Below are 13160 nucleotides of genomic sequence, written 5' to 3' on the forward strand. Positions count from 1 at the left end.
CAGCAACTCTCAGAAAATGTCTTGGAAAGTGACAGACAATATTAATAGTGACATTATTTAAATATTTAGTATTTTAATTTAAGAACATGCACTTTCTCCTCTGCATTTATTTCAGAAAAATGTGGAGTCATGCTGTAAGCATGGGGTCATCTCTACTATTAGATTTCTCTTTTTATTGTTCCTTTGGGGAAAAAAAAGTGTATGATTTTTGCTGTTCATTCTACTTTCTTAAATCACAGAACAGAGCTGAATTCTGTGTCCCAAATGGGAGCAGATCACCACGTGGAATCCTGAGGGGAATCCTCTGCTGCATTTCTGGGAGAATGGAAAGCTAAGCTGGATGTGTTGATTCCAACTCAGCCTTTTAAAAAACTACCTTGTATTCAGATTTGGCAACAAACTAACAGAATGTCTGCACTGAGGCTTTGTCTGCTCTTGATCTTCTCTCCCTCTTGCAGTTCCCGTGAGTTTAGTGGGATGTTTGCTCCCAAGGGTTTTCCTTGACATTCAGATGATCTGAACTGCTAAGGAGCAGATGAGTCCTCCCTCTCCTGCAGTTCTGCTGATTCTCTGACAGATGCACGACAGGCACAGCCCTGTGCTGCCAACAGCACAGGAAGGACTTGTTATTTCACTAAACTCCTGAGATCTAAACTGTGAGTCATTCTCCAAATGTTAACAAGGAAGGTCTTGAAGTTTGCATCTTTTAGATGATGGCTCTTCCATCTTTAGTGCTTCTGAGTTACTGGAATCAGACTTGCCCTTCTCCAAGACGACAGTGATGCCAGACAGGAGGTACCCTCCACCTCCACTCATGGTCAGCTTGGGATGGCTGCGATCTGGTAAAACCTTTAAAACAAACAAACAACACCAAAACACACCCAGAACACACCCCACAAGCAGCACCGGTAAAAATCCACTCTGTGTGTGCACATCATGTTGAGTAATTTCAGCTTACAGGACAGGATGTCATTTTTTTCCCAGCCACAACAACAAACAGCCATTTGGGAAGTGTATTTATCTTTAAAGTAGCTGCAGAGGAGAATGCAGTTCTAAAAATCCATAATAATACAAAGCTGCTGCCTCACTGGTTACTTCTTCATGGCATTGCCAGCAAAAAAGATCTATATATAAAATAAATATCTATATAAATAAATCTAAATATATATTATAAAGCCAAGGTTTGAGACTCATGAAATGCCATGATGTGCTCAGAAGTGAGGTACTCTGCAAGAAAGCAGAGCTGCTGCACAAACCAGCCTGAAGGGATTCTGTGATTTCCAGTTCTGTCCCTGTCACCTTTCTGCAGCCACAGCACACCTCTGTATAAGGACTGTCCCTCCAGCTGTGCCTCCTGCTTGCCCCAGCTGCCATTGCAGGTCCCAGAGGTTTTACCTGTGTCCAGGACACTGCAGTGCTGTTCTCACTGTTCTCACCTGCACACAGGACCCCTGGTCAGGCCCACCTTGTGTGGACATCTAGGAATTATTAATCCTGTCACTCTGCTACAAATATTTCAGCAAACATTTAATAAAATGCAAGAAAGTAAAGTCTTTCCAGTGAAGCATTAAAGCTCTTCAGAACGCCCACTACTCCAGGGCAGAGCAAATGCCTGAGCTTACACATTGTTTCATTCAGTCAGTCCAACCTCCCCCCTTGTTTCAGGGAACGTTTTGCTCCCCAGAATTCCCGTGGTTTGGCAGCCTCCTGCTGCCATCCTTACCTGGTAGTTCCTTAGCCAGGTTTCAGACAGTTTCAGGTTAATGACTCCACCTCTTTCTCTCAGCTTGGTGTAGCATTCCAATAATGGCTTAGAAAAACCAAAGAGGAGGTAGGTTACACAGCAGAATGGCACCAGGCTTGAGCTGTAACAGCTGAAGTAACATCCTGATTTACCTCTTTATATTGGCAGTAGACAACAAAAGGCCTCGAAGGAGCAACAAATTCCAATAAAGAAAGTAACAAGGGTGTGGGATGAAACTTGCTGGCTACAATTAAGCTGCAAAAAAAGTTTCATGCACATTAGTTTTCTGCTTCTGAAACCTGCTCACCAAGTGACATTTCCTCCTACTTAGCACAGCAATCAATTACAGCTTAGAAGTGTCTCATCAGCATGTTTTCGTTGCTCTGACAAGTCCCCAAATGTAAAAACAAATCATTACTTCCTATTGGTGTAATTAAAAGGCTGAAGCATTGCTCCCCAAAGTGCAGAATATTAAAAGCATTGCAGGAGCACTCACTTCAGCTCTGTTGGGCTCCACAGTAATTCTTACAGTCTAAGAAATTTCATGTTGCTTGCTCTGCCCCAAGACCATTTTCCAAATACAATTTAAGTTTTGTGACTGCCAAATGTTGCTTAGAATGTAACCTCAGTCATGACTCTTTAGACTGAGCAGTCTTCATTTAATAATTTTATATAAAAAGAATATTTAAAGAGAGAACAAATCCTTAATAGGCATGACTAAAAACCTTTTAAAAAGAAACTATGTCCTTGACAACCTAAAGCCTTCATATTTTGTTCTCTATCCTCATTTTAACATCACACAATAACTTGGATCTACAGATGGTTGAGATTCTCTACCACTATCTCCGGTTTTAATCCAAAAAGTCACTGCTGAACTACACTGCAAGAAATGGTTGATAATTAGTTAATTAGCTATTAAGTTGTGCTTGTGCAGAAAGAAGGGGCTAATCAAACTCCTCCACAGTGTACAGAGGCTACTGAGATGCCCCATCAATTAACATTTGTTCTCCAGGGGAATGTGCAGCACTGGAGCAGAGTTAAACTTGCCTGGCAAAAGGGAGATAAAAACTGATGTTCAATTTTGTAAAAACAGCAGAGATAAGGAGGTGAGATAATTCTTTTTCAATTGTTCCCACTTTGGTTGTTTGCCAGCCATGGCCTTGCAGACCATTTATTTCTAATGCAAACCTCAAAGGAATTGTGCTCCATCATGAACCAAGCAGGCCATAAAGGAAAGCCTCATCCTGTGCCTTGGAATGCTGCACTGGCACTGCCAGGGGCTCTGCCAGACTCCAGGAAGGGAAGTGAGGGCTGAGAGACTGGGAAAAGCAAATGCTGCTCTTTCATATGGCAGCACAGATTGCTGCCAGCAGGGAGCCTGGCCAGGCACAAAATGGATGCAGTGGGTGAGGGGGGAACAGGAAGGGGCAGAGGGAGGGGCATGGTCTAATTCCAAACATTTGGCATGTCTATGAACAAATTTCTGCTTCCATAGTGTCAGGAAAATCGAATAGTCTATCTCTAGAGTCTTCTTTTAATGAATACCAAATACCCAATGAACATCTTCCTTTTTCCCCTCAGTGGCCTAACATCAGACCTCAGCTCTTGCCAAAGGAATCAAACCAACAGATCCAGCACAATGTTTTACCACACAACAGCACAGAAGGTAGAAATTTAACTGGAATGGTATTTTCTACATTCAGTAATAAATACTGTTAAATTCAGGTACCTAAAGTTGGTACCCACCTTTGCCTCATGAACAGCTTTTCTCTACTCTGCCAGTACGTCCCATCTTTCTGCCCACCTCCAATGTTAAGCACCTTTTTCCCTATCCTTTCCCTGTTTCTCTCCTGCAAAAAGTCCCTGAACCCCTATTTTCCCTGTCTGTTTCTAGTCCTTAATTTGAAGCATTTCCTTATTCCATGCCAAGTTTTCTGTGGTTCCTGATCTCAAGGAGCAGTGCCTATAAAAGGCAGATGACTGAAGAAAGGGGATCAGCCCTCTGGGACAGTGCTCTCAGGCACTGTAAATTCTATTTACCCCCATCCTGCTGGAGCCTTCCTAAAGCCAGGAATAACTCATCCCTTCAGGAATGTCATTTGTTACAGCTTTCATGCATTATAGAGGACAAAAGGAGGATAAAAGTGATTGAAAACAAATAAAGAGACAAATAATAAACAGGCCTCCTTGAACGGAATCAACAGCTGAATGTGCTATTTTGCACAGAAGGAAATGACAAGTGAAGTCAAACATTAATTTTGCCTTTGCCAGATCATGCACAGACATTAATTACAGAGATGGTGCAGCAAACAGCAGTGAAACCAGACCCAGACACTGCCACTGTTCAGGCAGCTCCATGGTCACAGGCACTGCCAGACAGACGTGCAGAGCTTTTTACAAACCTCCTTCAGCTCTTCAGTGCTTCAGAGAACACAGAATTACCTGGTTCTGCATGTTTATAAATTCTACCACTTAAATGTGCTACATGAGGTATATCAATGAGCAATGAGTTAAAACATTTCATAGTAGTAAAACCCAAAAATTATACACAAGCATTTGAAAATAACCAGTAAATGTGCAGTAAAATTTATTCAAGCAGAACAGCTTCATTTCCAGTGAACCAATATTCTTTGGAAGAAAACAAATTAATATGTTATTAAATTAACTGAATTAATGCTACCTGGTTAACTTGAATCACTCCAGCATTTGCTAAGAGCACAGTGAAAAAGTCACACCCACCAAAGGCTCTTACACTATTTTGGAGCTCAATTTCTAGGAATACATTGATTGTGTTTGTTTTAAATTTATGATATTAAATCTTTGTGCTGAATTGTTCCTCAGGAGTAACTGATCCTGGGTAAAACAGGTAAAATAAAGTTTGGGGGTTTTTTTTCCTTTGTAAAAAGGAAATTAGTTTCTAAAAACATCTAACCTAAAAAAACCCAGAACAACAAATTTAGTTTCACTTCAATGAAATTAAAACCTCAGGTTCTACTTTGCTAATTAGATTCCTGTTATTTTATGGGAGCCATTTTGAATTAGATTCTACCTGGGCTCTGGTTTTCTTTGGATAGATTTTTTTCATTTTTAATATTTGCTCATATTTAGTTGACTTTTAGATCATTTCAAGCCATTTAAATGAAAGAAAAAAATCTCAACCAGTGCCTTTTGTGCCCCCAGTTCCCTGCTCCATCCCATGGCCTGGGATGTTTCAGAGCACTAAATTGGGAACACCATTCCCAAACTGTGACAGCTCTAAGCAGACTCACCCATCAGCATTCTTCCCTCTCAGCAAAGCTGCAGCTTCTTTCAGCTTTTTCCTTCTCTCCCACTGTTTTATTTGCTTTTCCCGAACCTTTGAACAACAAAACAAACAGCTGGCACTTTAACTGGTAATTATTTATCAAATCATTATTACCTGCATTTTCAGTTTTTGAATCTTAATGTAAGACAAAAGACAACTTCCAGAGTTCCACTTAAACACCTGACTAAGCTGCATTTCAGCAGGGCTGAATCAGACAGCAGAATTTTATGTCCACAGATGTTGTGAAACCTGAACAGCCACAATAAATATTCTTACATTTTCTTTATTTTCTTTCTCTTTGTTCTCTTTAAACTCTACATCTTCAGCATTAATGTCCATTGTGTCTTGCTCTTCTGTTGGATTGATGTCCATAGGTGCTTCAGTAGCAGGTTCCTCCTCTGTTTCCTGCAGGGAACTCTGTTTCTCCTCACTCAGTCCATTGCTTTCCTCTTCCACCAGGGCATTCTCCTCAGGCTCTGCAGGCACAGTCTCTGTACTGAATGTCCCAGACAGGAGACTCTGCACTTTGCTGAGCGGAAATTCATGAAGATTATCAAAAAAAGGTTTGGGAAATCCAAAACAACTGGTGGCAGCTCTAACAGGTCCCCCTCCTGGGTACATCTGAATGATGGATCCATAGCCTGTGGGAGGGAAAGAATCAAATTGGAAAACCAGAATTCGTAAAAATCTAAAATTCTTTCTAAAATGCTTAAATGAAGGGTCCATTTTAAAAAAAGGAAGTAAACTGCTTCTCTTAATCAAACCATCAAATTTAACAAGCTGTGGAAATATGCCTCAAGGTAGGAAACCTTTATTGAAAGGACAACAGTTACTGAAACACAGAAGGACAAGGTAACTCATGGAGTATTTGTGTATTAAACATGTGTTTAGGATTAGCTCAGAAGCTAATATTAGCTTCTTTCTTCTAATATATGAGCTGTTAGCTCATATAAGCAGTGACAAATTGCTAGAAAAAGCTAATTTAATAAATAAAAGGCAAAATTGTAAAGTTTGTTACTTGTTTATGGAGTTGCTTGGATAAAACCCAGAAGTTAATTTAAAGAGCCTTATTTGGCAAAGAATTTCTTCAATATCCAGGCCCTAAAGGAAGAGCTGTGAGATGTTAAACACATTCAATAGTTAACTGAAATTGTATCTTATTTACTTCAAGAAGTAGCCCTATGGCCAAAAGCCAACCTGCAGTAGCACTGCCTGTGTGCTTCCCAGACAGCAGACAGCACATCTGTGTGCACATCACATCACCTCCTGCCTTTCCAGGCTTCTGGAATTTAATTGTCACCTCTACCTGGTGTCTTAGAGTAACGAAACTGATAACTGAGTTCCAAAGACAAATCAGGAGTCAAACTTCTCCCAGAATAAGCTGAAGGAAATGTCATATACTTTCAAAACACACACTAAATCTGGTGCAGTGAACAAGAGGAACTGCAACATTTCCACTGCTGTCAGAATTCCAGTGGCACTATTCCTGTTTTCTGCTATTTCCTTTCCCGGACTTCCAGGTGTCTGGGAAGGATCTCCATACAAGCTCTTTCCAGCTTTTTCTGAACTCAATGTCATAATGCTAAGAGAGGAAGTAAACCAGATCTACATAAAGGACTATAAATTTAATAAAACTAATCATATAACCAATTATATCAAATCTAATTCTCTTTTTCAATGGTTTTTTAAGTACCGAAAAAAAAAATCCAACTGATGCAAAAACTTTCCTCAGTGGAAAAACAAGTTTTTCCTTGAATCCTGGAGGTGGTAAGAGCAGATTTCAAAAGCTGAGGAAGCATTTTGGAGTGCTGCTCTCAGCAGTGTCCCACAGGTGTGTGTTTCCACCCCCCCTTGGTGTAGCTCACCCCCCATTCTCTCCATCACAGCCCCCAGCACCAGGCCTGCACACGTTTCCATGACAATCATCTTGTTGCCAGCATGGACGTTTCCCAAAGTCAGCATCTGAGCCAGGGTGTCGTATCTCAGGTGGCTGGAAGACAAGAGGCATTGCACAAACATCAGTTTGCTTACAGACACTGCCTACTAGCCCAGGAGCCTGCCAAAAACAGTTGGATTGCAGGTAGATTTGGGAAAAGCATCAGTGACCTTCAGAGTCACCACACAGAAAATTACAATTAAGCATCTGATAATGAAGAACTAGAACTGGAGCCAACAGCCAGGAAAAGGAAAAGCAGGATATGCAGGAGGGTGCCCATAGCAAAGTGGCCATCTTGTGCTGTGCCAGTCAGAGAAAGTAGTTTTCCAACCTTTTGTTTGTTTTTTTCTCTGGGATGTCAGCTTTGTAAAGAACAAGTGGTATGGATGCATCTCCTAATCCAATAATGAATCCCTTGTGGTTTCCACCTGTTTTGCAGGAGCCAGCATCACCTGTTACCCAGGATCAAAACCCAGCACATGCACTGAGGACACTCAGTGAAAGCTACAGAAATTACAGCTGATCTTCAATAGTAAAAAGCAGCCAAGTGCAGAGATGTTGGAAGGAGAAGGAAGAAGGTTTGAGAAGCCTTTAATAACATGTATTTGAAAATTTTAAATCCCAGCATCTCAGATCTACTATTCCTTCGTTTAAAAATGTATCAGTCCACTGTTACTGTCTGTAACAATGTATCTCTTAGGTGAGGTGGGTGAAAATTAAACAGAGCCAGATCCCTGGAGTCATGGCCCAGTCTGACTCCAACCCCAATGTTACCCACACTTAAACCCACAGGCTTTTAAACTCTGGAGAACTGAAGATTCTGAATCCCTGACAGGTTAAAGACAACAATTCTTGCCTGTGTTAAGTGGCTGGTTATCTTGTTACTGAGCCAGAACCAAAGCAGGTAAGAGGTACCTTAGAAAATCAAAGAGCTTCTGTCTGTGTGGGCAATTAGCAAGGTGGTGTTGACAGGGAAATGGTGACTTCTGGTGCTGCATGCAAAAGAGTTCTCCTGTTTGCTGCCATATTAATTAATTGTCAGTATCACATTATCTTTCATTAAATCACAATCTTCACGTTCAAGGAAAAGAGAAGAAAGGTGAGTATTGTAAACTTTGGTATAGTGCAGGTATTTTAAAAGTATTAAAGTATCTATCTTTCTGTTGTCATTTGAAAAAAGAAACCAAATGAAAACTCACTTAATTTTTCCAGGTTCCCTTGCATAATACATGGTTGAAAGGATGCGAGTGGATGGTTTCACAATTGTAATAACTGCCTCATATCTGTAAAAAAACATAATCATGGTCTTATTTTAATCTCAACAATTTAGGGAATTACCAAGAATTTTTCACATTTTAACATTCACTTACTTTTTTTTCTTCTTCTTTATGTATTTATCTTGAGCAAATTCTGTTTTGTCTCTGAATGTTGTACTGTTCTCTATTAACTGTTGAACTATTTCCTTGGAAGAGACAATTCATTTTTGTTACAGCTAGCATTTATTTCTCATTCATTTCATAGACAGTATTTTTTTTAAACAAGCACTGAAAATATTTTCTTCCAGTAGAGGCATGTATAGCATGAACTTCTCCTGACACTAAGGCAAAGTCACTCTCTGTTAGCCAACAGGACCAGTGAGGCACTACACTGACTATGTGTAGGAATTTCATCACATCGTTTTGCATAAAAATCATAGAAATAAAAATGCTTATCCTGGAATATTCAGTAATATTTCATTTAATCCAACTCCCTCTTTGGGTCTCTCTGATTCCAGTATCTCTGAGGGTACCTTTTTTCCCTGTTCCATGTAGTTCTTCCCCTCTGCTCTGGTTAATCACCAGACATCTCCCTCACTCCAATAATTTTTTCAGTCTCACCAATTTTGCCACCCTACTGTACCAACTCCCTGCACAATGTCCAACTCCTTAGCATTTATTACTTACTCCTCCTGATTTTTTCCTTCTCTAGTTCCCAAGTCTTCCCAGAATTCCAGTTTTGGTTTCTTGGTCTCCCTGTTCTAATCCCCACCCTTTGCCAACCCAACTCTTCCTCATGCTTTCAGATTCCAGCTGGAGGGATCATTAGGACCTTCAGCAAAACCAAACCAATCCAACAGGACTCTCCTTGCCTGGGGTTTATCTCCATGCCAGCAACACAAGAACAAAAATTGTGCTGTTTTGGGTTCTGTGATCCAAGTAGTTTAACTGCTAAAAATTATGGGTTCTATTAAACATGGAGGGGACAAATGAAAAAAAGGAGTATTTTCAATTTGGACACTGCAGCTCCCCTTGTGCTTCAAAAACCTGCTCAAATAACAGAGTGTGCAAGTATTCCTCACTTCCTATTTGGCTTTTCAGGCCATTATTCCTTCAAACACTTAACATACGTGATTAATAATTTGAAACAGGATCTCTTTCTTTTTTGCTTTATTCTAGGAAAAAAATAGATTCAGTGCCTGGGTTATGTTGTTTTGTAGGGGTTTTTTTATGTTGCAGTAAAATTTACAGTGAGGAAACAGGGAAGTGTCCTGCATCACCAAGACACACCGTTCACAAACAGGAATTTAGATTTTAACAGACACAAAGGGAGGAATAATATCTATTGATGCTAATGTAGCTCAAAATGAATATTAGTTACAGTCCAGAAAGCAGAGCTAATAAAAGCACAGGACATGCATGGCACAGGCTTGCTGAGGACACACAGGAAAGTCAGAGGGATCTTCTGCCATGGAAAACACAAAACCATCGAAGCTGTCAGCCTGATTAGCACATTCTTCTCCAAGCGATAACACAACCAGCAGCACAACCATGGAAACAGAGGAACCACTCCAAACTCCTTGGACCCAGCAGGAGAAAGCAGAAAAACTGCTCCAAAGAGCAAGAGATGCAAACAGGAGATGAACCTGAGGTAAGCATGAGCAATTTCCTGGTTTTCTTAGAAAGGGTAAAGCAAAGAGCAGAAGGATTGTGCCTGACAGCATCTGCAGAACACAACTGGCTGCAATGCCTTAGTAACAGTTTTAAATGGCTTAAAGATCCATTACTTTATGAAAGGTGGAGGCTTAAATACCAACCCCTTTTCTAACAGAACAGAATTGATCTCTTGGGAACACTCTTGAGTTTTCCAGGTACAGATAAAGCACCAGCATCACCCCTGTGTGGCAGGCACTGCCTGCAGGCACTGCTGGTACATGTGTTACACAGTGTCATTTGATAAAACTTCATTGCTTGGCCATAATCTTTTCCTACACCTTTGATAGTTTAATTATTGCACACTTTTAATGCCTCTGTGATACAGGAATAGTATGTTGAACCTTATACACAAGCAAAACTAAATGGTGATTATGTGAGCTGTACTTTTTTATCTGTTATGATTTCTGATGCCACAAAAATTTATTCTTTACTCTCCTCTGACAAAGTTGCCAACCTTACATAAAGCTTTCTCTGAAAACAGCTTTAGCATTTTTGTAAAACCAAAAAAAAAAAGACTTGACCAGATGAACAAAGAAAAAGCACTGAAATCTATGCACGGATAAAAAGAATATCCTTTTTCAGAAAGTAAAATATAACCATCAAGGTAGCACAGAAATGACACCAAAACCTTATTTTTTACCTGTCCTTTAATACCCTTGTCCTTCAAAGCCTTTATGTCATCATGAGTCAGTTTTTGAGACTTCCCATCGTCAACTATGTTACGATTATCTGTCCCTGCTTCCTTTGTTTCTAAAGGAAAAGGATATAGATTTGTAAAATCTACCTCCAAATAAGTGGGAGAAACACATGATTTTCATGTCACAGAAAGCAGACTTCTCGTGGTTAAACACACATTTTTCATGGCCTTGCAAAGGACAGCCATGAAAGCAAGGAAATGTAATATGTGAGGTAAAACTGAATGTAAATAAAATCACCCAGACCGAGGTTCAAATTTTCTCCCACATTAGAAAGATTATTTGTTACAGGACTAGGGAAACCACTGATCAAGACAAGACCATGCACTTCTATGACAGAAAGAATATAAGCAACATGTAGTTAACAAATGCTTAATAGAAAGCCTTCCCAATTTCTTTGGTATCATCAAAGAAACAAATGAATTTGAAATCGTTTTTCTGACTGCCAATCCTCTGGGATACCTGTAGTAGTCTCTTCCACCTCTTGCTTTGGCTGGAGGTTTCCACCACTGGTTACTTCAAAGGTAGTTCCATAGATATGTCCGATGGCATTATCCAGGTAGAACCACTGCTTCTCAAAAATTATTTTTCTGAAATAACAGAAAAGTGAGTAATACTTAAAGCATTATTTTTATTGTGGCTGAAACCCACTATACTTGAGTCTAAACTATAGCTTTATATATGACATTTTCTTCTATATCCCTGAGGAAAAGCAGGACAAGCACAAAGAGTGAAATTAATAACAAAACCTACATTAAACTGAAACCGGTCAGGAAAAGAACAAAGAACTTAAATAGATCATATAGGAAGAATTTTTTTTTTTCAGTTCAAAAGAATTTTCAAACGGCAAATAAAATAAAGCTGTGGCTTTGTCAGCATAATTTTTTAGAAAGTCAGAAATATATTAAATCCAAGCTGGGTCATGCACAGTAGTAGCAAAAAGATGAGCACGGTCCTGTATTTTGCAAAGCTCCTCTGAAATAACATTTGCCAAAAGACTATGAAGAAAACAGACAGCAATCCTTGAAATGTTTCATTAAAACAAATTTAATTTACCATCCCTTTCATTTTGATTGAACCAAGGCAGGTATGCATTTTATCTTCCTTCACTAAAAACAGGATCCACAAAGCCTTTAACTTTCAGGCTGACCAACAAATGCTGCCTTGCTATCCCTGGAAATACCAGGGCAAATGAAACAGGTATCAGGATCTATGCCACACTCACATTCAAGTCAAAACTTGTCAATATGAGCCGTAATTGCGCAAATTATACTCAGCACTAATACTGAACGACACCATTTTCAAACCAGTCCCGTTCAAGCATAGCACCCTTCAATCTCCATCCTACTGAATCAGACACCTGGCCACATTACCCAACACTGACTTCCACACACTGCAAAGTGTACAGAGCTGCCTGCTGCCAGGGGAGAGCGCGGGCTGTGCCCAGCGATTTCAGCACTCCCAGCCGGGCTGCAGGCGCTCTCCTGCCGTGCCAGCTGGCCCGGGAGAACGAAACGGGAGCGCTTTGCTGGCCCCAGAGCAGCAGCAGCCAGAGCGGAGCGCCGGCATCCCCCGCACACCGACCCCGCCGAGCGCGCTCGGGGCATTCACCGATCCTCATTAGCACCTCACAAACATCGGCAATTACCGATCCTCATTAGCACCTCACAGACACCGCGGGCCGCGGCGGGCACCCTGCTCAGCTCCGCTCTGACACTGGCACCGCCAAACCTCTGCAATCTCTTCAGGTTCCTGCCCAAACTGCTCAACGTCACCGGTGAGGGGACACCGGGGACACCGGGGGACATTGGGGACACTAGAGTGACAATGGGGATATTGAGGACTTTGGGGGCATTGGGGACATTTGGGGACGTTGGGGATGTGGGGGACATTGGGGACATTCGAGTCATTGGGGGGGTTGGGAGACTGGGGGATTTGGGGACACTTTGGGGACATTTGGGGCCATTGGGGTGATGAGGACACTGGGACACCAGGGGGACATTGGGGGGACATTGGGGACATTGGGGACATCTGGGGGGATTGGAAACATTTGGGGAAGTCCTGTCAGCAATGCGGCCAGCAGATCTTCCGGGCTTAAGGGGTCTTTTTGCCATAGGGACCGAGACAACATTAAAACCTTTCCCTCCGCCCATCACACGAGCCTCACGGGGCCGCTATTCCTGCCTGGCGCGGCGGGACCGGGACAGCGACCGGCACCGGGACCGGGATCCGCTTCCCTCCGGCGGGGCCCGCCACAGCCGCACCGAGGGTGGCGGGGGCGGAAGGCGCAAACCGCGGCCGAGGCACCGGGAGCCGCCGGGAGCCGCCGGCGCGGCGCTCACCTGCGGCGCAGCACCGACACCGCCTTGAAGACCTCGTCCCGCTTGAGCACGGCGCAGTCGCCCTCACGGATACGCGCGCTCAGGCCGCCCTCCATGGCCGCCGCCGCCGCCGCTCGCGCCGGGCCCCCGCGCAGGCGCCAAACCCGCGCGGGCGGGGCCGAGGCGGG

The 13160-nt window shown here is 42.1% G+C and overlaps 1 protein-coding gene across 2 annotated transcripts; it reads right to left on the bottom strand.

Moving 5' to 3' along the window:
- Nucleotides 1-56: 56 nt before the first annotated feature.
- Nucleotides 57-13123, bottom strand: TRMT6 (tRNA methyltransferase 6). Of its 2 annotated transcripts, XM_030946354.1 has the most exons (11): nt 12994-13123; nt 11114-11241; nt 10597-10706; nt 8355-8446; nt 8184-8267; nt 6914-7038; nt 5325-5689; nt 5014-5099; nt 1897-1999; nt 1724-1810; nt 57-849 (listed from the first exon to the last, which is right to left on the bottom strand). In XM_030946354.1, the coding sequence occupies exons 1-11, from the start codon at nt 13086-13088 to the stop codon at nt 676-678; spliced, it is 1449 nt and encodes a 482-aa protein (XP_030802214.1). In that variant the 5' UTR covers nt 13089-13123; the 3' UTR covers nt 57-675. The 2 variants fall into 2 exon arrangements, with proteins under 2 accessions (XP_030802214.1, XP_030802215.1); XM_030946355.1 differs by lacking the exons at nt 10597-10706; nt 12994-13123 and having other exon boundaries at nt 11114-11244.
- Between the last annotated feature and the right edge of the window lie 37 nt (nt 13124-13160).

The sequence above is a fragment of the Camarhynchus parvulus genome, chromosome 3 (genome assembly GCF_901933205.1).
Source record: "Camarhynchus parvulus chromosome 3, STF_HiC, whole genome shotgun sequence".
NCBI lineage: Eukaryota > Metazoa > Chordata > Aves > Passeriformes > Thraupidae > Camarhynchus > Camarhynchus parvulus.